Source organism: Phytophthora sojae (assembly GCF_000149755.1).
Source record: "Phytophthora sojae unplaced genomic scaffold PHYSOscaffold_1, whole genome shotgun sequence".
NCBI lineage: Eukaryota > Oomycota > Peronosporomycetes > Peronosporales > Peronosporaceae > Phytophthora > Phytophthora sojae.
In genome coordinates, this window is record NW_009258115.1 from 3,343,946 (window position 1) to 3,367,278 (window position 23,333).

The 23,333-nt window shown below is 52.2% G+C and overlaps 9 protein-coding genes across 9 annotated transcripts; 7 read left to right on the forward strand and 2 right to left on the reverse strand.

Annotated features, from left to right (window-relative positions):
* Positions 1 to 146: 146 nt before the first annotated feature.
* PHYSODRAFT_293355 (hypothetical protein) lies at positions 147 to 1,007 on the forward strand (the record flags this gene model as incomplete). The annotated part of the gene is made up of 1 exon (XM_009516452.1): positions 147 to 1,007. One exon carries the CDS (start codon positions 147 to 149, stop codon positions 1,005 to 1,007), a length of 861 nt encoding a protein of 286 aa, XP_009514747.1.
* A 110-nt stretch (positions 1,008 to 1,117) lies between these two features.
* PHYSODRAFT_321280 (hypothetical protein) lies at positions 1,118 to 6,401 on the reverse strand (the record flags this gene model as incomplete). Its single annotated transcript, XM_009516453.1, has 6 exons — positions 1,118 to 1,255; positions 1,340 to 1,404; positions 2,633 to 2,894; positions 4,120 to 4,352; positions 5,118 to 5,347; positions 6,145 to 6,401. 6 exons carry the CDS (start codon positions 6,399 to 6,401, stop codon positions 1,118 to 1,120), a joined length of 1,185 nt encoding a protein of 394 aa, XP_009514748.1.
* A 3,211-nt stretch (positions 6,402 to 9,612) lies between these two features.
* On the forward strand, positions 9,613 to 12,641 carry PHYSODRAFT_308721 (hypothetical protein; the record flags this gene model as incomplete). The annotated part of the gene is made up of 3 exons (XM_009516454.1): positions 9,613 to 9,669; positions 9,896 to 10,347; positions 10,931 to 12,641. The coding sequence occupies 3 exons, from the start codon at positions 9,613 to 9,615 to the stop codon at positions 12,639 to 12,641; spliced, it is 2,220 nt and encodes a 739-aa protein (XP_009514749.1).
* A 1,190-nt stretch (positions 12,642 to 13,831) lies between these two features.
* On the forward strand, positions 13,832 to 14,176 carry PHYSODRAFT_293357 (hypothetical protein; the record flags this gene model as incomplete). Its single annotated transcript, XM_009516455.1, has 1 exon — positions 13,832 to 14,176. The coding sequence occupies one exon, from the start codon at positions 13,832 to 13,834 to the stop codon at positions 14,174 to 14,176; it is 345 nt and encodes a 114-aa protein (XP_009514750.1).
* A 1,021-nt stretch (positions 14,177 to 15,197) lies between these two features.
* On the forward strand, positions 15,198 to 16,706 carry PHYSODRAFT_470299 (hypothetical protein; the record flags this gene model as incomplete). Its single annotated transcript, XM_009516456.1, is given in 4 exon segments — positions 15,198 to 15,539; positions 15,669 to 16,100; positions 16,155 to 16,601; positions 16,614 to 16,706. The coding sequence occupies 4 exon segments, from the start codon at positions 15,198 to 15,200 to the stop codon at positions 16,704 to 16,706; spliced, it is 1,314 nt and encodes a 437-aa protein (XP_009514751.1).
* Positions 16,707 to 16,991: 285 nt separating this feature from the next.
* On the forward strand, positions 16,992 to 18,157 carry PHYSODRAFT_472915 (hypothetical protein; the record flags this gene model as incomplete). The annotated part of the gene is made up of 2 exons (XM_009516457.1): positions 16,992 to 17,441; positions 17,477 to 18,157. 2 exons carry the CDS (start codon positions 16,992 to 16,994, stop codon positions 18,155 to 18,157), a joined length of 1,131 nt encoding a protein of 376 aa, XP_009514752.1.
* A 1,122-nt stretch (positions 18,158 to 19,279) lies between these two features.
* Positions 19,280 to 19,642, forward strand: PHYSODRAFT_432693 (hypothetical protein; the record flags this gene model as incomplete). The annotated part of the gene is made up of 1 exon (XM_009516458.1): positions 19,280 to 19,642. A coding segment is annotated over one exon (363 nt), but the record flags the coding sequence as incomplete, so codon positions are not given.
* A 1,603-nt stretch (positions 19,643 to 21,245) lies between these two features.
* Positions 21,246 to 21,476, reverse strand: PHYSODRAFT_367306 (hypothetical protein; the record flags this gene model as incomplete). Its single annotated transcript, XM_009516459.1, has 1 exon — positions 21,246 to 21,476. A coding segment is annotated over one exon (231 nt), but the record flags the coding sequence as incomplete, so codon positions are not given.
* Positions 21,477 to 21,556: 80 nt separating this feature from the next.
* Positions 21,557 to 22,698, forward strand: PHYSODRAFT_293359 (hypothetical protein; the record flags this gene model as incomplete). The annotated part of the gene is made up of 4 exons (XM_009516460.1): positions 21,557 to 21,616; positions 21,803 to 22,240; positions 22,316 to 22,427; positions 22,568 to 22,698. 4 exons carry the CDS (start codon positions 21,557 to 21,559, stop codon positions 22,696 to 22,698), a joined length of 741 nt encoding a protein of 246 aa, XP_009514755.1.
* Positions 22,699 to 23,333: the final 635 nt, after the last annotated feature.

The following is a 23,333-nucleotide window of genomic DNA, read 5'->3' on the forward strand; positions in this document are numbered from 1 at the left end:
GCGCTCGTAATAGCTCGCGTCGTTTCGGCGGTGAAGAGACACGATCGCTGATTGGTCGCGTGTGACGCAAGTGTAGCCATTTCGGCTGGCCATTTGATTGATTGACAAGCATGAGCGTGACCACGAGTGGCGGCCGGCGGCTCAACATGCCGCCGTGCGCCTTCCTGCGCGTGGAAGCCGCCGGCCCGTGGGTGCGTCGGCGCTGCGTGGTGGAGTACGACGGGGCCGACTTCTGCGGGTTCCAGGCGCAGTGCCAGCCCGGCGGGGCCATGCGAACCGTCCAAGAAACCATCGAGGACGCGCTCTGTCGGACGACGGGCGAGATGGCGCTGCCGAGACTGCGCTTCGCCTCGCGCACGGACGGGGGCGTGCACGCGGTGGGCCAGGTGATCGTCTTTGTGAGTCAGTGCTGCGAGTCGGACCGCGTCTTCCGCGACGCGCTCAACACGCGTCTGCCCGACGACGTGATGTGTCGCAGCATGACGACCATGACGGAGGCCGAGGCCGACTTTGACCCATGCGGGGATGCCACGCTCAAGCGCTACGAGTACGAGATTGTTGCTGGCGGCCTGCGGCCGGTGGCGCACCGCCGCAACGTCTGGTACGTGCGCCAGCCGCTGGACGTGGCGAAGATGCAGGCGGCCGTGGACCAGCTGATGGCGCCGCCGACGACCAAGGACTTCTCGTCCTTCACCCCTCAGAAGTCTACGGACGGAGACAACAAAGGCAATGTCTGCACGGTCTCAGCTATCGAGCTCTACGCGAAGATGTTGGAAGGTCGAGGCCAGTACCAAGAGGACGTGGCCACGAGGATACGCCTCGTGTTCGAGGGCGACCGCTTCAGATACAAAATGGTGCGGATCTTGGTGGGCACGATCGTGGATGTCGGACTGGGCAGGCTGAGCCCCGACACCATTCCGCAGATCCTGGCGGCCAAGAAGCGTGGCAAGGCAGGACAGGGCGCACCGCCTCAAGGACTCACGCTCGTTTGGGTCAAGTACGGCTGAATAACTGACTGACTCGCTGCAGCTTTAAACGTTCAAGATGGATGCAACGTGTTTAGCGTACTGTGGCGCATGATCATACATTTTCCCCCTTGCCTAGCTGCACCCCTTGCTTAGATTTCATACCACTTCTTGTTGGCGTTCTTCTCGTTGAAAGCTTTCATTGTCTGGTAAAAGTCCTCAGACGTCTTCTTCATTTGCTCGGTCTTGAGCCCCAGATAGTTCAGCTTTTCCCCGCGCCCCGCTAGCCGCTACAGACAGAAAACGAATACACAAAGTGTTAGCCAGGAAAGTTGAATTGCACACGACAAACAAACCAGGACGTAACTACATACCTGCTGCGCCTGTATGAGCGCGTCCTTCGTAGCGTTCAGCCGGTCTCCATCTTGGCGGTGGCGCTCTCGGCAGCTGCAGCATCTTTAACAGGGGATCGATCTCCCGAGTGTGCCCGGCTCCGTCTTCACGAAGCATTGTAGCGACCCCCAGCTATACCGGTCAAGTACTCGTTAGTACATGTAAGCATGACGTATATTCAACCACCATAGCGGAGCCCTTCGCTATCGGTAGTTCTCCAGCTCCAAATCCGGACTGAATTCACTGCCCTGCCCCCCCATGCTCTCCGATCCTCCCTCTAGCAACACGCGCTCAATGAGAGCGCCTGCACCACATACGCACCGACGTAGCTGCAACCTCCTGTTGGAAAAGGTGGGATTGAGCTCACAACATACCTGTCGAACATAGTTCGTTAGACCGTTAGACCATACAGGCGGACTTGACACTGTCTGATTGCATATTCCAACACCTCCCTCTTTGTGCAACCCTTCAAGATCTTGTGCTCGTGGAAGATATAATTTAACTCTAGCAGTTTGAAATCTGCACCTTCCGCAAACGCTTCCGGGCAAAAGACAACATCGCGTGATGTTTAACCGGTGCAAAATTTACATTTTCGAGGTAACGCTCCTCCATACCATCATAAACATGGTCAATAAGGGTCTTTGCCTTTTCCACGTCAGCTGGAGCCGCCAGTACCATGTCTTGTTGCATTCGCGTGTAGTCGCGTCCTCCCTCGATACAACCTTGATTCCGGCCTTCTCCAACACGCAGTAGAAAATCAGCAAACGTTTGTGTCTCCATCGCTGTCGTTTTATTCGTCATACCTTGAACTCTCATGTTGGTCTTGAGATGAAGAATCAAAAAGTTTGTCCACAATGAGGACCGCTTAATGCAGCTGTTGACGACTTGGCCAGGTGTTCCATGCGGAATTACAGGAAGAATTTGACGGAAATCACCGGCCAACACCATAACCTTACCACCAAAAGGTTTGTCGTTCTTCATGAAATCCCGTAGCGTGATATCAACGGCCTGAAAACCGTACTTAATCATCAGTGGAGCTTCATCCCATACAATGAGAGATGTTTGCCGTAGTAGGTCGGCTCGATCGGAGCCGACTGTGACGTTACAGGTGGACGTAGATGTGAGGTCCAACCCTAGTTGGGATGTATAGTGTGCCGTCCTGCCGCCCATTAGCTGTGTGGCTGCAATTCCGCTTGAGGCAGCTGCCAAAACGATTTTGCCTTTCAACCGTGTAGTCGCTAAGATCGTCTGAAGCAAGAAGGACTTCCCCGTACCACCGGGGCCATCCAGAAAGAAAAGCTTCTCGTCGCCATTTTCGAGCTGAACAGCGCTGACCACCTTGTCATACACGTTTCTTTGACCGTCATTCAAGCGATCGGCTTGGTCCCGTAAAGCTTCCATTTCCGCTTGATCGTACGATAGCTCTGCCTCAATCAATCGGTTTGTTGTCGCGTCCGCAGGGTGAAGATCACTAAAGTCAGCCAACTTGGGCAGACCGCGGAAATCTTCAATTGTCTTGTTGTTGCTGCGCAAGCACTGGTCAACCGCTCGAACAGTCTGATATATCACCTCCCGACTTTGGGACTTATGCGTCCCAAAGGGTTTTTGGAGTACCGGGATGACAATGCACTAAAATGATAGCAAATAGGTGTTGAAGCTGGTTTGGCATCTGATGATGGCTTGCTTCTTCCATACACCGGTGCCATTCACCATCGCTCTCCAGAAGCCCTCTTGCTTCCGCTGCAGCTTGATACGTCTCGTGAATCGTGCCATTAACAGTCCGGAGATACTCGAACGACATCGGCCCACGGACATTACACAACAGCATTCGAAGATAGAAACGCTCAGTATCGTTAGGAGAAACCGAAACCATCCGACCAATTGCCTTCTCGCCGTCCTGTTTCCTCGGTTGCCAGTTTTTGACTTCCTTAACCCAGGTGTAGTGACGTGGAAATTCGTAGTAAAGGAGCTCTGATGCATCGACATCCGCAGCGCACATTTCAAAGAACCTTGTCAGCATGGTGTGGCGCTGTTCTGGGATTCTCTCCGGGTGCTCAGGATTAAAAATGGTGTAGTTCATTTCTGGTAGATGAACAGGCAACTGAATCGCAGCATGCGACTTCCACTGCATTGGATACTTCAGCATACGCCAACACGCCTCAGGAGGACAAATGTATCGACCACTGAGATACTGCTCCACCTCGTCGATATCAATACGCCGATTGGTATTGTCACCAACATCTGTGAAGGGTGCCTCAACGGTAAAAGTTGCACGATCTTGTCCCTTGTAGATGTACTTATACATGTACTTGATAGCGTTGATTGTTGAACAAATTTCAACGTTGATGTGGCAGTTATACGTCTCGCACAGGTACGGAATGTAAGGAACTACCCAACGATTATCCAGCTCGACATCCCTGCGCATCGTGGATCGGCCTTGGTCTCGCCTTCTGTATTCGGGGTAACCACTTTCCTCGCGTGTAGTATCAGAATGAAAATCTTTTGGATAGCCCTTGGAACAAACACCATCCTTCATACATGGGGCTTTAGGGTTGAGTATACCACATGGTCCATGGATCATGCATTTCGTCACAGTTTGGTACAACTCATGATGCGTGTTGGGATCTGGAAGCTCCGCGCACACAAACTTATCGTAGTCCTCTGAGCGTCTAGGGCTTGACTCTTCCGTAAGTTTCACCAGCATGTGTGCGTGCGGTAAACCTCGTTTTTGGAACTCGATGACGTAAATCAGCGCCCGCACCTTTCCAAACACTTCATTCCTGATTATGTCGTCCTTGATGGCCTCCAGTTTAAGCTTGAAAGCTCGAGCAACCAAGTCCGGCCGTTCAGCGCCCCGCTGATTCTGCAGCATCGCCGCCTTGATCTCTGGCCAATCCGGATTGCACGTGATGGTGATAGATAGATCGGGCTTGCCTATTTCTCGCACGATAGCCATGGAGTCGTAGTACTGCTTGCGCATGTATCTTTCGCCACCTATGAAACTTGGAGGGAGAAGAACAAACCTGCCAACTTCCCCCAAATTAGCGTCACGGAGTACTGCGTCAATCACGCCACGATAAAGGTCCGCCCGAAATGTACTTTGGTGTAGCTTGATGTAACGGAGTCGTTGGAGCTCTATCTTCACGTACATTTCAACACACCACTGCTGGAACAGCCGGGATGAGCGATGCAAAATAGAAAATTAGTTGATCCGCGTAAAGAGCTGGTAGACGTAAAAATCGCGCACTTTCATCCGCTTGTTCTTGTAGCGCACAACACCTGGCTTGTACTCAACTGTGGTTGACCACCCTTGCTCTCCAAACGGAAACTGTAGCGGAAATTCCAGCGGGTCATAAGCAGGATACAAATCGGATATACGTTGAAGACCACCTCCACGACGACTCAAGACGATATCACGCTCCTTTGCCGAATTCTCGTCGACGATAATTGCTGCAACCTCGTCTGCGGAAGGGCGGTTGTGTGTCCTTAAATCAGTCCCTGGCTGCTTGTGTATCACCAAGCGTAGATCGACACCATTTCTTGCCTTCTCTCCGGCGGTAAGGAACTGCTTGACATACGGATTGTAGGCCAAAAGCATTTGTTGAAGCGCTTTCACGGTAAGACGATCCAGACCATCCAGAATGTGCATTCGTCTGTCCACTTGATACTCCAAATCACTGTCGTAGACGTAAACTTGTGCAAAGCTCGGTTCGCTGCCTTCCTCAGGCAGTAATGAGCCAATTCGATGACAAATCGTACCTTGAACTCGGAATGTGTAGACGCCTTGCCGACCGTTTGCGTAGTTGTTGTCGACGGCAACGTTTTCTCCAATCGAAGCGCCCATAGAGGTGAAAGCGAACACGTTGTTGTACGCACGAATATGGCGGAGAGAAGCAGGAGTCGACACGAACTTCTTGAGGAAAGCCGGTGGATCATTTGGAGGGGCGAGGCCGAATCGGCCATCCAGACAGCATGTCGAAGCGTTTTCGCTCTTCCAGGTCAAAGCGTGACAGTGTATGCACTCCGTCGTCATAGATCCAATCGTGTGTCGAGGGTGGTGTTCTTGGTAGTTCTCAATTGTGGCTAAAGCACACAGCTTTGCCCCGCTTCCTTGAGATGTTCGAGCTCTATGTTGTGCATTGTTAGTCGCGCGAGCGCGCTGGCGAGCTGGTCCAGACTGTACTGCATGTTGATTTGCAACCTGAAGTGTATGACGCGAGCGCGATGCACGCCGTTCCTCAGGCGATATTTGTTGGCGGTGAACAGCCATTCTCGTTGCATTCAGTATACGCTCTGTCAGGGGTTGCTCGGAACGTATCGCAGCGCGATGAAGAATATTCCATCTACTTTTGGCCTTGCGCTTATTAGCCTTGCGTCTTTTGGGGTCTTCGCGACTTTCATCATCGTTCGGCGTCAAATATGCATCGTCTATACCACTCAGACTCGCAAAAGTTCTTTTTGGCATCCTTAAATTCTCTAAGTGTTAAAATGAAATGATTGTCAGCAAAATTTTATCAAACAATATCACATTAGCTACCCTAAACGAAAAATTACAGTATAATATGAATTTTAACCAACACCTGTTAAAAAAGATTTGATGTGTCACCTACTGCGCAAATTCAGATATGAGCTTCCCAAAAGGAGCCGAACCATTCTCGTTTTATTAGATATTAGGTTATAGAACATCTAATTATAAAACTAGCCCTCAAATGCCGCCGCAACTTCTTGCTCGAGACGGTCGGCATGAAGCTTGAGTTCGTCGTACATTTCGCGTAGCTCGTCCTACATCGCATTCAACTGCTCGTAGTTCTTGCTCAGATCCGCGTAGGCGTCCTCCGCAGCTTGCAACTCTGACGCGAGGTCGCTCTGCTGCTGTTGAAGCGCCTGAATGTGCGTCGTGTAGAAGTGGGCAGTCTCTACAATTATGGCGGAGTCGTGGGTGCCCTTGGCCGTTATTTTTTTAGTGCGCTGCTGAGCGCGGTGAACCTCCTGGGCGACGGTCGGAGTCATGCAGGTCTTCCCGGAGCGGAGCTGGACTGCCATGTTCAAAGCAGAAATGGAAATGGGAAACATGGTTGAGACCAAGCTGCAATCACAGTCAACAATGTAGCTGGTAGTGAATTTACATGTTTATGGCACCTTTAAGAAAAAGATTCACGCGAAATTTTTATCCGATGAGAAAATCGTTATCATTTTTGCATTTGTACCACGTTACGTTATCAGTTGTAAAGCTTCAGCCGCGAGTGAGTTTTTCGTCTTATTACCTATCGTCATTAACGGTACATGAATATTGACGTGGCACCTTCTATTTTGATAAAACGCATTTTGCTTAGCTTTGTTGTTCGCCACGGTGTTGGTTTTCGCCTCGCGACCTCTTTCTATACCTTCGGCCGAAGCCCCGTACGTCTGTACACAAAGTATGATTATGCCTGTAATTGTGCTACTGTACGTACGGTATGTACTCACTACTGTTCGTACTGCCGTACGTACGCGGTGACTATCATTATGGTTGCGGATACCTCCATTCGTGTTCGTACGGGGGTACGTACGTTTTAACAAATACCACGACGGGTGATGCCGTATCTGGTTGATACTGGCCAGATGCACTGCATCATGCAGGTGATCAACTGCGCCTAATGGAACTCCTATAGGCCTGACACGCGTATTGCTAGTGTGTCGGTGCAATTGAATGTATCTGCACCGATCCGAAAAATGCGGCAGCTACTTGATGAGCTGGAGCGCCAGCTTGCCAGCCACGGCGTTGTTCAGCACATGGATTAAACTTCTGTGAAGGCAGCTGGTCGAGACAGCGGACCCCTCCTTCACTATGCCAAGGTCGTCGAAGCACGCACGTCACATCCGCACGTACGGGTGCGGCGCGTACTCAATCTTAGCAGTTCGACTAAATATTACAACTGTCTTGCAGTTGTCACATAGTTGAGTACCTTTTGGAGGGCTAGCAGCTCGAAATTTTGTACTGATATGTGATATAAACATCATCCAATCAAATGGTCTAAAAAGCGTGACACACTCAAGGATCTCGAATTTAGAACTAATTCCAAAAAGCATCCATCGAGAACAGTAATCACCACAATAGAAGTCCAGGTATACCAAACGTACCTTGTAGACATCTCGCAGCGTAGCTTTTAAAACAAATGCAAAGGAGATGTATTCCCTTCGCTAAGCATAAAAGAAATGAACAAGATGCGAGCTTAGTGCAACTCAAACAAAGGATGAGCTCCTTGTGCAGGCAAAACCAAAATGGTTGCTCCAGTATTGCACGTAATACACTGACGCATTTGCATGTATTAGTTGCCTAGCAAGAGACCATGCTTATCATGGTACCCAACACCTTGCATTATGTTGAGCAATCAAATGATATTCAGCACACGCATACATGTCGGTGGTGGCTTCTCATACAGCACACTGGAGACCAGACTATGGTATCGCCAGGCAAGCCTCTCGTTAAACAACTGTGTATGCCTGAGCAGCACGTGGGGAACTGTAAACGTAATTCCAATTCGGAGTGGGTGACTCTGCTACATAATCCACTACTTGTTGCTGTGTTGCCCGTTGACACTGAATTGTACCAAGTACACCTTTTGTATCATGTATACAAAATGTATCTTGCACACAATATGCATCTTACTGTGTACATTCTTACTGAGCATATCAGGCGCGACCCCGACACGCCTCTACGGTAATGTAGTGAATGCGGTTCGCTACTTGAGGACTACCATCTCCTCGAGCCCCCTAAGCTGAAAAGAATGCGTGAGTGTTGTGCTAGTTGAGTAACCTTATTAGTGGACCCTAACGTTAAATACGCCTGGTGGATGCTTTTTGGAATTAGTTCAAAATTACGGACGTAATTTGGGATTTTCCCTATTTTTTAGTCCCGAAAAATCGTCGAAAATACCGACTTTTCGTTTTTTTTAACACGGGTCATCTCTTGCGATCAGGCGAGATTTCGGAGGATTCCCCTGAGTCGAGTATCGATGCACAGCCTATTTGGTTTTATGGGTAGGTGCATTTGAATGCTTACTACCCCTGAGTAGGAGTGAATAAGTCTGTAACATCGCCATCTAGCTTGGAATCGATTCGTGCCGTTTTGACCACTGTCATCTAGATGAAAAACATACACCTGATTCACCGCTCAATTTCAAGGTGCTCGTGCCAAAACAATACTTCAGAAACGTTCATATACGTAGAAGAAGGTAAGGTTTTCGCGATACAATGCTAGTTGCACGCTGAAACACGTCCTAGCGCTCAGAAGGCTGGTTCACAAAGGCAACTAGATGTTGTTCCTGTTGAAGGAAACCTGTACATAATCGGGCTTTGTCGAGTTATCGTCCTGTTGTAACAAAAAAACTCGACAGCGAGGGTTACGCCAGGGTTACCCCCCGAGTGGATTAAAAACTCCCCCTTTGCGTTACGCGCGTTCGTGAGTAGTGGCAGTGGTTATGTGTGCGCTCAGAGAAGTGAGTTTAAGCGTCGAGCACCGTCGCTAGTTGAGAAGTTATCGCTATTGCAGACCTGAGGGTTAGTAACCTTGGGTTACGCTGAGGTCAGTCTAATGTTATCGTCAACATATGCTGAAGTGCAATTTAGCGAAATCGTTCGAAAGAACTTTGTGGAAGGGACTGTTGTCAAGTTTCATGGACTTAATATGCTGTTCCCTGAACAAGAATTCCAACTTCGGCGACCCATATCTCAGCAACAACGCGGGTGCCGGGACCCGGACACCCCTCACTATGCTTAGATTTGTGTGCTCTAACCCCTCTTCGAATCTCGTGTCTGTATAAGCAAATTTGTTGATCCTCGAATTTCGGTTGACCTCCGAAAACCGTCGATTTTTCGCCTGATCGCAATAGATGACCGGTGTTAATGCGAAAATGATTTTATTTTCGGTACCGTAAGACACCAACAGTCCTCGTTTGATTGTTTTCATCCAACTCTAAATTGTCAAAATCAAAGTGGTGCGATACCCGAAGGCTTAAGATTCCACATCTCAGAAAGTCGAGAAAGCTCAAAAGGAATAAATCTTGGCGGCAACCACAGAGAGGAATACACCTGCTTATATTTTGAACACGTATTTTAAAAAATACGTGTTCAAAATATTTTTAATACGTATTAAAATGCTTCTTGGAATACATCGAATTTGCGATTAAGCGCCACAAAGTGGACTGAGCAATCCATCCCATTTCCATGACACTTTGGGAACAAATAGCAAGGTGCACTCACTGGCAGCTTAGAAATGCGCGCGACGTTGCGAATCTATTTATTATACTACTCCGACACACTTGATTTCCATGTACCACCTTGCTTGACAGATTCCCCTAAGGTCACAACTCGTGGTACATTATACTAAACTCAAGTGCATTTCCGTTTTATCTACGTTTTCGCGTGGTTGCCCATTGCAATTCTCGGAAAGCGTCCACACCCAGGTGGCTATTAATGGTAGTCACGGGAACTGAGTCAGCCAGCTTATCCAGACTTACACGACACAATTGGTTTCGCCTGCACTTGCCACGGGGGAGATCAGCCAACACGAAGACGTGGCCGACCAGGGCACGCCCGAGAAGCAGCTGAGCCTCCGCACCAAGGACACCGAGACGGGATCAAAACGCTGCGTTGCAGCTTTCTCCATCTGCGGTCGACTCCGGCAGCTCGCGCTATTCTCCATCGCCGCTATGGGACTCTTGCCGCTGGTCCTGCAAGTCATTCTAGTTCCCGAAAGTGTCTTCGGAGACGGCCACGGGGACCGCTGCGAGCAGCCCTCTTACTTCGCCTTCGAGAACAACCACTATCAAGACCTCGAACCCCGTAAAGTGGCGTGCAGTGATCTCCAATCGGTGCTCTTCGGTGGCGTGACGCCCACCCCGACGACGGACCTTTTGCGCGCAATACCCCAGACAACTTTTGAAAACATTCGCTCGTTCGTGGTGAACCAGACGACTGGGGTCAGTTGCACAAAGCTGTCGGTGAACTGGTGCTGGTTAAAACTTTCAAAAACCGAACTAAACTGTCCTAATTTTCCAAAAAATATTAACTTGACTTTAGTAGGCACATTTCCCAGTTAACAGTCAGTACTCGGGACCAGTCTTCCTGGAAGAACAGTCTCAGCAACATGGCCGAAAACTCTAAGGGGGCGGACACTCGCCCGTTGGCTCTCACCTGCGGACTTAGCGTAAGGCACGAGGGGGAGGGGCAGGCCGCGCAGCGGCGCTCCCCGAGCGAAGCGAGAGAGGGGCGGGCCCCCCGAAGTGCCGTCGATAAGTCCTCGGCTCGGCCAGGTGCGGTGTCTAGAAAAAAAATATCGGGTTGCAGCGCTCGCGTCCGCTCGCTCGCGCAGACACTCCCCCGCCTGATCGGCGGGTGTTGGCTATCGGTGAATGCATCGAGTGAGCCTCGCGCTCGCATCCGCTCGCCCTCGTCCGAATAAATTACCGGTATTTCTACTTAATTAGGTTAATATACGTTAGGACAATTAGAGCACTTTTAGAACACTTTTTATGAACGTTTTCGCTGCTACCGGTGAACTCGGGCATTTTCGGTCTCTCAACAGCAAGCAGCGTGTGCTTCGGCAGGGTAGACGACGAAGGAGCCGTTCAGGTCGAAGCGTTGCTCAGTGCGCAGGATTCCTCTGCATTTGGCATAGATGCTTCGTGGTTGCAAGGGACCGCGTCGCACCTGCGCCTCCGCCTCCAACCGACAGAGTTTTATGTCACGGACGCGATGGGGGAGCTCAATCCTTCTCGGACACCCGGGGCTGTACTAATAATCTCGCTCGTTGGACCAAATCTCGACCCAGTTTTGAGCTCGTGCTACGATGCAACACGGAAGTCAAGGTATGCGGCGACTGAATCTCAGTCAGAGTACCGTCGCCTGGTCACTGTGTGCTCGAAGCAGTTGCTGGTGGCCCAGACCTGTGCAGAATTTACACTCTTCGGTGGTGAACGAGATACGTTTGGCTGTGCGTACTCGGCCCTCGGTACGTCTGGTGCTGTGGCCGATCTCAGCTCGGACGGAGCGCACCGGACGTACTCGTTCCCGGCACCATGGCGCATGATCCAGTGTAGCCAGTCGGGGGAGTGCAGCTCGGTCTTGTTCACGCAACTGTGGCTATCAGAGTGGACGGCGCAGGAGACAGCGTCCGGTGAGGTGCTGCGGCAAAACTTTGTGAATCACAAGGTGAACGAGGTCACGGTGGACAGCACGGTCAGCTTTCGACTGCTAATCAGCATGCAGCTTTTGGCCAAGGTGTTGACGGCGTACTTGACAAGTGTGCGCGGGTGGTACCGGATTCGGTGTGCCTTCGTGTCACCGTGGGCAAAGCAGCTGAACACCACGACTTCGTGTACAATAGCAAAAGTGGTGCGCAGCAGTTACAACTTCATCTTGGTTGCTCAAATGGTCTTGAGTATGATGCAAATGCGCAAGCAGTTGACGATCGACTTGCTAGTGGGGGCAGACACGAACCAGGCAGTACTTCGTGCGTTTGGATGCGGTACACTGGTGGTCGTTCTGGCGATCAATATTATCTTTGATCGAGCGGGCGACCTGAAAATACAGGAGATGGAGCCGAGTATTGCGCACGTGGTGGGATTTCTTTCATCGGTCATCATGTTTTTGGTCGAACGAACGGATTCGGTGGCTGTGTCTGTTCGAGCGTTACTAGCAAAAGGCATGCACTCAGTCTCAGCGAGTGATGTGACGAAGTACTCAGGGTGTCCTGGTTCATCTGTCTGTGCTGCGAATGCATCATTGAGCATGTATACGCTTGTCCTCGTCATAGTCATTCTTGCAGCGGCATTTACAGGATTGACATGTCACACCATGCTGCAAGCCGCTATCCGCACAGGATCCAAGGTAAGAGCAAGCACCGGGACCTCTTATCGTGTCGGAGTTTCAACACGCGTGTGGGCATCAGCTGTAGTTAACTCATTCACGAGGTTTCTCGACGATCGATCACGCAACACTGCCTTGTACGATTGCAGCACAGAGCTAAATGTACAAGCACCCGGACAAATGCTGCTCTCGACTCGTGCGCAACTGGAAGCGTGTGGTTTCGTTTTGGCGTCCACGATCCTCTTTCGTTACCCAGACCTACCACTCTTCTTTATTGTCCGTGCGCTACCCATTCAGATACTCAACTTCTTTAACCTCACTGTGACCACATACGAGCTCATACACACCAGTGATACCGTAAATGGAATCCCTGTCGAGCTTGTCGCTGATCAGGTGATTCACACGCACTGGCCCAAGCTGAAAGACGCGCGCTAGGATTGGGACGAGGCGTGCGTCGGTGGGGATGGGGATACTTCATATCCATCGATGTCGAGAGAGTCGATGAGAAAACAATCTACGCAGATGCGGTGGGGAACCTAGTTGCGGGCAAAGCTGGGCATAGAATTGATCAAAAAGTAGTATAGGAACAGTAAAGAAAAAAAAACACCCGGTAGTCAGAGCAAAGTCGCGCGTTACACGAAGAAGCTCTGAAATTTTAAACAGACATATATGTTTGTAGCAGGTAAAGCCCAATTGCTCACTACAGCGCATCGCCTGTGCCTGCTTCGCAGCCGCAGCATCTGCAAAATTGACTTGGAACTTAGCAAAACGTCAGTTTCCTGGAGCATTACTCTCTAAGATCAACTTCTGCACACGGAACAATATGCTGTCGGCTACTATTCATGACTTCTCCGCCTATTGCTCCTTGTTGATTAAATTTTTCGATGCAAGGTATTAACCATTTTTTAAAGGAAAAATTTACGCAACCGCTAGCTCATGCAGAGTTGGTTTTCCTACCTATTGGGGTTGGTCCGGCGAGTCGCGTGCCGTGACCCACCAGCTTTTGCACAGAGCGGCATAGTTGTGAATCACCTCTGCTCTCATGACAACTTGTGATGAGAGCAGAGGTGGGTCTTGTCAAATGGGCAGACGGTGTCGGTATGCTTGGCGAGCTGATCTGCGACTCAGCGGCTCCGACACAGCCTTCAACCGGCCGCATCTGAACTGTCGCTGAGTTGCACCCGAAGGGTGCAAGGTGTACGGAGGAAGTGGGCTGAAGGTGGCCGGAAGGAGGCCAGCAAGGCGCACAAGGCGCCAGATTGGAAGCTGGAGGCAGATCGTGTAGCAAGGCTCAATGGATGTAGTAGGAACAACCATGGTGAACCCCAGGGTCCCCATGGAACAGTAGGAAGCAGCCCCAACAAGCTAAGCCTCTCTTAATACATGTCACTTTGGTTTTTACCTTCAAGTGCACAAGGCCGCTCGGGTTCAGCCGAGACAGAGAACAGAATTAATTTTGCGCTAAATCGAACTCAAGATCTGAAGGACGATGGCGGGGAGGAGCTCGAGATCGACGTGCCAGCACTTCCGGCGTCCGTGCCGCCGTCACCCGTGACACCACACGGGGCGGTAACCAGAGGTGGGGCAATGGGCAGCGCGACCTAATGTGGACGTGACCGTTCGTCATGCCTCCGCCGACGTCGACCGGTGGAATGGAGTACACAGGCGCGGACGACGTCACTATGGCTACGGCGTCACCAAGCCGTGACGACGTACACGAGGAGAGGCTATCGCTGCGCGTGACGAATGCGTCGACCCTGCCAGCAGCGCCCCGATACTCCGGTAGCACGATGAAGGTTCGTCGAGCGTTCATGCGTGCGTTCCAAACGTATGTGCACGCTCTCAGCGCTTTCGACACGTCGTATGGCAAGCCGTTCGTCATGCCAGTGAGCGGATGCATCGAAGATCGGACGTGCAGACTAATATGCATGTACGAGCTGCGCAACGACCCCAATCTGGTCACGGAGTAGGAATGGGTACACAATTTCCTCCAAGCCCTGGAGCCAGAGCTGGAGGACTACTCGGCGGTGGACAAGGCCATGGCGCAGCTAAAAACGAAGACTTCATTTCCGGACACCGTCTCCCGAATGGGGCAGTTGAGAGCTGATATGCACAATATCCTTGACGAGCACAACGCCGAGGGTGTTCTCGTCGCCCATGAGCAGAAGAAGCTCATGAAATACATGGTCGCGGCCCTGGAGCCGCCGGAGTTCCGCGATGCTATCCGGAAGCGCCTCGAGTACGCGCAACACAAGCCTCTCAAGTCGGACATCGTTAAGTGCTATGCCTGGATTCTGGAACAACTCAAGGCATATATTGTTTGGCAGCCTCACACTGCTGAGGCGCAAAACAAGCCTTCCAACAAGGGGAGTCCATCTACACGGAGGGAACAACACGGCTGCGGCCACGGTAACAAGCCCGAGCCGAGCCAAGATTCCAGGATTGCTGCCCGTGGCGCGCAGGCGAAGTCGCATTCGACGCCTGCAGCACGGAGTTCGAGGCGTTTGTGTCGTAAATCCGGGCCGGCTGCGCATTTGGTTCGACAGTGCCCAGGTATTCAGCAAGGCAAGGCCGAGTCTCTGTTGGCAGTACACAAGGCAGCGAATGCGGGCTCCAAGCCGCAAGTCAAGAGGACGACTGTAGCAGCCACCAGTACGCCTGCGGCCAATCGTGGCGTAGGCATAAGGCAGCTCCGATGCCCGTTGCTGTTACCCAACACCAGCCATACTGATGATGGGACTGCTCTGGCGACGATTGAGGGTTGAGGGCCAGTCCGTGAGGATGACTAGTTTTCCGATAGGCGGTAAGAACCTAAGGCTGATGTAGCTATTAGTGGGGAGCCGGCGAATGCCGCAGTCTAGATCTCACTTTGAATTCTTCCTTGAGGTGCTGAAATAGCTTCTCAGCGGTTTCCGACGTGTCCCTTCAGTCGACTTCTCTTCGAGCATCCCGCGCCTTTAGTCTCCAGCCGTTGCATCTACGCCAGCGACCATGTCCCCGTATGCCGTTTCCGCCAATTCGCTCGCCTTCATTGGCCCCGCTCACGCTCCTACGCTCACCGAGTTCTGCTACGTTCGGGTGCTCCACGTTGAAGGAGATAGCGCGACGGTGCGCGTTGTGGGCCCTGATGCCGGGGAGGATGGCCACGAACTCCAGCTTCCAGTCGCTGCGATAGACCTCCGCGTCGTCGATGCCGCCGAGGCTGAACTCTGGCCCGGAGATTACGTGGGACAACCCGTCGCGTTCGTTCAACCCAGCGGTCCTTCAACAGGCCAGTGGGCATATGGAGTCGTGATCCGCTACGAGATGTTGGCGGCCGGCCCATCGCTCAGCGTGCTAGTCGGGCAGGAAGTTACTACGGTACGACTGTGTGAACCCCTTCGCATCATCAAGGCCGACCCGATAACGTACGCCCTTCAAGTTGGGGCGACAGTGACAGACATGGTTCTCAACGCCAAGGAGCTTCTCGTGCAACAGAATGCAGTGATTATGGCCTGCCGCAGGCGTCGAGGAGAGCTACCAGCGTCGGTGCAGTCCATGCTGACAGCTCCCTTCATACCCGAGGAAATCGTGCCTCTCATCCGCCCCCACGATCTCGCAACGGTGCAAGTACGACGGCAGCACGTTCTCGATTGCCTCATGGGCCAGCGCAAAAAGAACGCTCTAGCCATTTACAACGACCCGCAATTGCCACGTACCGATCGATCAGGCCCCGGAGCTGCACCACAGCGACCCATGTCATCTCACATGCCTGATGACCTACTGAGTATCACAAGCAAGGCAACGGATGATGATATCCAGGCGTTGCGCAATCAGAATCGTATGCTTGGTAAGCGATCAAGAGCCCCGGAACGGGATGGTGCATCGGCACACGACGATCGTCTTGACTATGGAGTTGGTTATGGTACCGAGGACGACGAGCCTAGCTCAAACAACGATGACAATGAGCCCAGTCGGGGTGCGTTTCGACCAGCAGCGACCCAGCAGCGCGTAAGCCGGACAATTTTACACTGCGATTTCGAGGTAAGTCGTGCAACTACATTTTCGAACGTATGCAGCAACGAGTCCACGCCCCCCTTCCTCGCCGTGCCACCCGTGTGCCGTGGCCTTCTCGACTTTGGATTTGGCGTCCATGGACTCTCACTGATGTACTGCCATCCGGCAGACTTGATGACTCGCATAAATGCCCATGGTTCGACTGTCAGCTTTACCGACTTCTCGAAACGCAACACGCTGCGCCCAGCTCAAACGTCAAGGTCGCGCACCGATGTCAGCAGATCATTGCGGTCCCTTCGCAAATTTGCTGAGCATTTTTACACTCAGACGGTTGTGAACCTTGTTGACGATGCGATCAGCTTTATCGACTCTTACCAAGGCCTGTTCGACTCCGACAGTGTCGGCTAGAAGCTTATGGCGTTCTGGATCACGAGCAAGTTTAGCAAGTTTCGGAGTATGATTGTCTCGCGCGATGTTGACGCGGCCCGGAGTATCGGTAAGTAAGAGATTACTCGAAAGGACGAGGATCTATTGGAACTGGAAGAGCTCCGACGAGCTCAGCGCGAGCTCGAGCATGCCCATCCGCGGGCCCGCCACGGTCAGGATGACATCCGCCGTGTCTACAGACAGCCCCGCACGTCATCGATCCCAGCTGCCGTGCTATCTGCACTACCGCGTCAAGGTGACAAGCGCCTGTGTATGAAGGCAATCTCGGTCGTCGGCTGCCCCGGCGACGGGATTCCAGTATCACAGTTTGCTGCAACTACGCCCCCGTGCATAATCGTGGAGATGGATGCTTCCAACACAGGTCTGTGTGCTTTGGACACCAGCCGGCGTGAGTATATCCGACTGCAATACAGTGACGAAGAATGCGCAGAGCTCCAGAGTGGGTCGTACCAGAATTCGATCAACGTACGCGAAATTCAGAGTGCTGTGCTCGCCGCACTCTTGTGGGGACCGCACTGGCAGAATGCATCTCCGACACAGCCCACCCACGTCCAGTTTCACATCGACAATATGAGCGCTGTTTCGTGGGCGAGTCGTCGGTACAGCCGCCACCCTACGGCGCAGCTCTACAATCGACTGATCGCTATGGTTGAGCTCAAGTATGGCCTATTCTTAACTGCCATCCACATTCCTGGCAAGCTTAACACAATGACGGATGCGGGATCACGGGCGTGGACTGAATCTCATCCATTATGGGCAACGTGGTCTGATCTTTCTTGTGCGTGGACGCAGGTGTACGTCGTACCTCCCTTCGACAATCTCTCAAGCGTGTGGGAGCGATTCTGTGCAGTCACGCCCTGGCAAGATCGTCAAACATGAAATACAACGCAAACTGGAAGCAATGGCGCCGCTTTTGTAAACTGATGGGCTGGCACACCTGGCTACCAGACTCCGGTCGGGCAAGTTCCAACAAGCTGATTTATTTCGTAATTTACCTCTGGAAATATGGTGGAAACAATGCACGCCGCGGCAACCAGCACAACACGATCCAGTCGAAGTTGTCCAGCGTCATCTGGTATCACCGTCGCTATTGTGGCCTGCAGCTTCGTCGGTCGCCCCAAATGACCATCCTGCTCCAAGGCATCAAGAGGATGTCCGACCCAGTCCGCAAGAAACAACCCGTTACGCCCGCATTCCTCCGTCTGCTGCGGCGCTCTCTCAACTTCACGCAGCCGAGGGATCGCCTTTTGGTGGGCAGCGTCCTTATCGGGTATTTCTTTCTGTTGAGGAGATCTGAATATCTCGCCATCGGCAAGCGGCGATCATTATATTGTCTCCAGACCAAAGATGTTTTCTTCGCTGACTCGAATGGTAACCAAGTCACCGCGTCAAGCGCAAGCGCAATCACAATCGGCCTACGAGGAGCCAAGAACGACCAGTACGGGCGGGGATCATGGCGCACCATGCACCATCTGGCGATCGATCACTATGCCCGGTCCGAGCCTTAAAACACATTCTCCGAGCGCGTCGTGACCTGAATGCTGTCCAACACAAGTATCTATGCGCGGAGATCGACACGAAAACAGTAGCAACAGCGATCAAGCGAACGGCACGAAAGGCTGGAGTACCCGAGTCCAACTACTCGACACTCTCCTTGAGAAGCGGAGGTGCCAGCGCACTGCTCGCTGGAAAAGCGGATGGCCTCGCGATCAAACTACTGGGCCGGTGGATGTCGCGGTGTTTCGAAGAGTATCCAGTGCAATCGGTCAAATCAACGAGGGACCTCGCCAAGCGAATGATCTAGCCTCGCCACCATTCCAGCGCGGACTCGCAAATCAAGGCATTGGGGCCGCTCGCCACGCCCTCAAATTCAAGTCGAGGCAAAATATATTCATTTGCCCCCCTTACGCCGGTGAGATGGACGCATGAGGAAATGAGGGTCAGTCCGTGAGGATGACTAGTTTTCCGATAGGCGGTAAGAACCTAAGGCTGATGTAGCTATTAGTGGGGGGCGAATGCCGCAGTCTAGATCTCACTTTGAATTCTTCCTTGAGGTGCTGAACCCGCCTCGCCACGCCCTTGAATTCAAGTCGAGGCAAAATATATTCATTTGCCCCCCTTACGCCGGTGAGATGGACGCATGAGGAAACAGGAAGTACGAGCGTCTTTGTTGGACAGTGGAGTCGAGGAATCTATCGTGAGCAAGGGCTGCCTTGATCTACTTCAGCGCAACGGAGCTCGTCTGGTGATGGCCTCAGCCAATGCTCATCTAATCCCCGTCGGATACCATGACATCGCAAGGTTCGTTTCGGTGAAGTCATTTCGGACTCTTTAGATGGACCGCTAGTACTGCGGAATCACGACTGCTTCGTCCACGAGGAAGATGCCAGTGTCGCACTGACAATCAGTCGGCTAGTGAGGGGTGTTCTACGGACGGGCTACTAGCGGTTGCTCGAGCACGACAGCAAGAGTATTGTCTCTCCGACGACCCTCTTCCTGGTGAGGAAGTGGTTGTGTCCACGCCACTGATTCGGATGCAACCCTTGTGGTTGCTCGGTGATTTCGATGGATGTGACGATGTGGATGAGCTGGTCACGACGCCTACACTAGTTGACACTACCACCACCGCGGTGCAAGAAGCACTGGCTCTCAAGCTGCAAGAGGCTCGTGAAAATGGGTTGCCTGGACCCGAATGTGATGAACTTCGCGACCTACTGTTTCGCTACATCGATGTTTTCCGTCTCTCATTTAATGACAACCCGCCGGTGCGAGTCCCGCCGCTGCAGGTGCGACTCAAGGAGGGAGCTCGGCCCGTCAAAGCAAAGGCGCGGCGTTATCCTCCGGCGCACAAGCCCTACCTTGAGCAACATATCCGAGAGCTTGAAAAACACGGACTGGTTAAGAAGAACCACCGCAGTCACTGGGCTTCAGCACCACGGATCGTGACTAAGCGACCGCCAGATGACTACCGGATGACGGTGGATACGCGCGCTGCGAACGCTCTCACGGAGCCAATGCCATGGCCGATGCCCGACCTGGAAGGAGACTTGACTCAAGTCGAAGAGTCGGACTCGTACTCCACGATTGATTGGTGGCGCGGCTACTGGCAACTTCCCCTACACGAGGACTCGCAGGATTTTTTCACGATCATGACCCACGAGGGAATGTTCACCCCTACTCGAGTGCTGATGGGCAGTGCCAATACAGTGGCTTACTACCAGGGCGTCGTACATATCTACTTTGGTCCGCTCCTTGCAAAGCGGATACTTGTATGGCTGGATGACATTTTGGGGTACGCTTCTTCGCCGACAAAGTTAATGGCAGTTCTAAAGAATGTGCTGGCGCTGGGTGAGCAGTACGGTTTGAAGCTTCACCCTTCGAAGTGCTGTTTCTTCACGAAGGAGGCCCAATGATGTGGCAAGCTGATATCCGCTGCGAGTGTGCGCCACAGTCCGACAAGAATTCAAGGCCTAGTAGCGTTGTCGGTTCCACACAATGCAGGAGAACTCCAGCAATTTCCGTGCGCAATCAACTGGATGCGCTCCAACATTCCTGAGTACGCCAGCTTGTCTCACTCCCTGTATGCGGTTCTCGAAGCTGCTGTGGCGGTAGTTCACAGCCGGAAGAAATCTCGTCTCCAGCGAGTTCAGCTGGACTCGGTCGGATGGACGGAGGAGCACACTCAGACTCTCATGCGGGTGAAGGATATGATCACGAATCTGGTGACTTTGACCCACCCAAACCAGGACTAGGTTGTCTGCTAGTTTACTGATGCGAGCATCACACACTACGGGGCCGTGGTGACACAAATTCCACCGAAGGACGTGGGACGCCCGCTGGAAGAGCAACACCACCAGCCACTAGCATTCTTCAGCGGATCATTCACTGGGTCTATGTCGCGTTGTTGTTAATCGTCGATAAAAAAGCGTTCGCCATCGTGGCCGCGTGCAAGCGCTTCATGTATTTGCTGCTACGCCCGGTAGGTTTCCGAATCTTCACTGATCACCGGACCTACAGTACATATTCGACACACTGGCGGAGAACAGCTCTTTGGCGCGTCACCAGATCGATCGACTGCAACGTTGGGGTATGACCCTAACAACCTTTCGTGATGTGATTGAACAGGTTCGGAGAAGACAACGTGTGGGCGGATTTGTTGACGCGATGGGAGCTGGAGCAACCACAGCAACACCGGCTGTCCGGGCCCGTGCTGTAGTAACAGTTCGCCCCGTATCACCACTACAAGCTGCCGGCTTTGCGTGGCCTACTCCCGAGGCCATCGTTGCAGAACAGATGCGTACGTTCGAGACAACCGACATCTTCGGAAAGATGTGAACAGCAAAAAGATCTGAACACTTACTAAATATCGAGATTTCCACAGGATAATCTCTACAGAATTTGACTTTAAAAAAGTCGGCATATATTTGGCCAATCATATTAAATGCTGATACCTTCACCCACGATCACTTCAACCTCGCCTGCTAGCACACCTTGGACACTGCCAACGTTGTTCTCTTGAGCATCCACAACGTTGAGAAGTCGAGCTTCGTCCAGCATTCCTTGCACGTCTACGGTTGTGGTGCAGCCGAAGAACGGGCCGGCCTTGTCGAAAGAGTGCTGCACTGTGTCCTGCATAATCTTGCCCATAGCTTGCATGGCGTGGTCGAACATGTAGCGGCGGCGCTCGACCGAGTTTTCTGGCATCGCGTGTAGTACCGCGGCTTGGGTACAGGACTGGCGTTGATGCGTCTTGAGTAGGGACATCACTCCGACGTCAAGCGGTTGCGCTATCCCAGTGCAGCCCGGCGGAACGAAGTGCACACTCGTGCCCATGCCGCCCAACCCCCCCAGATGATAGTAGGGGCTTAGGCCACGAGCAGCCGCAAACTCACGCACAGATACCCATAATGGTTTGTCCAGGAAGTCTTGAGCAATCTCCAGCCGGAAGTGATTCTTGTGGTGGAGGGGTATGCGTTGTGGTGGCATTGTGAAAATGATGGCGAGGCAAAAACTATGCACTGAAATGATTGGCTGGTAGGCAAATAATTTTAACAAATGAAATTTAGCGTCATAGTCGGAAAGAGCTGAACACTTCCTAAATTTGGTATATGAGCACCGATCTTTGCACCGTTCATTTGACTTGCTTATCTCAGGCAAACTGTTCAGATCTTTCCGAAGATGTTGGTAACAAGGAGTTGGAAAGTCACCTCAGCTGGGACCCCGACATGGAAGTGTATCTGACACCTGGATGCAAGGCTTGGACCCCGGATGATGCGGTGGAACTACAACAGCGCCTTTGCGGGGTTGCCCATGCTGGACTTAGCGGACATCCTGGGATCGAGGCAACAACAACAGCCCTGTCGGAGAGCTTTAACTGGTCTTCCCTTCGCAGGGATGCACAGCACTTCGTCCGAGATCGTCTACACTGTTTGATCGTGGGTGATCGTGTCGTCCCTCGTCCATACGGGCCAACTCTCCATGCGACGAAACCCAATGAGATTTTGCACTTCGACTACTTGTCTCTTCCTGAAAGCACGACCGGTGAGCAGTACGCACTGGTAATCAAAGACGACATTCGTGGAGCTGATAGCGTGTGCTAGTGCGACCGCTGAGGAAACCTGTACTGGTCTGATGGACCGGTTGAAGTGCCTGAACCTGTGCTGCAGTGGATATCCGATCGGGGTACTCATTTCAAGAACCATCTGATTGATCTGCTTCGGGCTCGCTATGGTACTCACCATCACTTTACTACAGCCTACTGTCCGTGCGGTGCCGGCTGTTAGTACGCTGCATGTGCGCCCTACTGAGTGAGCTTCGACTGCACATGACCGACCGGCCGAGTCCGAAGGTCCAAGCAGCGCTAAACCAAATACCAGCACATCGACTGGGCGGTGTGGCTCCGGTGACTGCTTTTACAGCTCTGCCGGCTTCGCCTCCGGTCTTGACAAGTATGCACCCGAGATCGTCGGAGGTCGTGGATGTGACAAACGTGTACGAAAACCAGCGAGAACATGTTGTAGCTGTGCAGTCTGCGCTGGAATCGAGGTGAGTGAAACTGCGAAAAAGCGACTTGACCAAGCCCGAGCTCGGCGTGCCAAGAAGGCGGGCGTGGAGATGCCCAAATTGTTCATTGGGGACTTCGAATTGGTTGCTCAATCACCGCGCACGCTAACAAGCTCGCTGTACACTGGCGCGGTCCACAACGCATCATCAGCTCAATCAGCGATTATATCTTCGAAGTTCAAAACATCTATCCGCCGTTCGAAGTGTCGATACATCACGCATCTCGTCTCCGCTTATATTTTTCTTATTAGCTATGGTCATCTCCTGCGCCTGCTTCGCAGCCGCAGCATCTGCCCGGAAATTTGCCAGTTCAAACTGTCTACCAACAATGCTTTACTAAGTACAAAATTTAAAATGCGAACCTTGGTCGAGATCTCTTAGGCCTTGTAGAAAATACAAACGCTTACCTGTAGGATTTACTTCATTACGTTCATATGTACCCAGCTTAATGTATATACTGATTCATAGCAGGGTTGTCGCTAGCTAACCGGTTCGATCTGCCCATGCATATAAACCTTTTGGAGGGCCCAGTGCGCCACCGGGGTCATACCAGTGTGATGAGTATCCTACCGGTGCACGCATATAAACCTTTTGGAGAGCCCAGTGCGGCACCGGAATCGT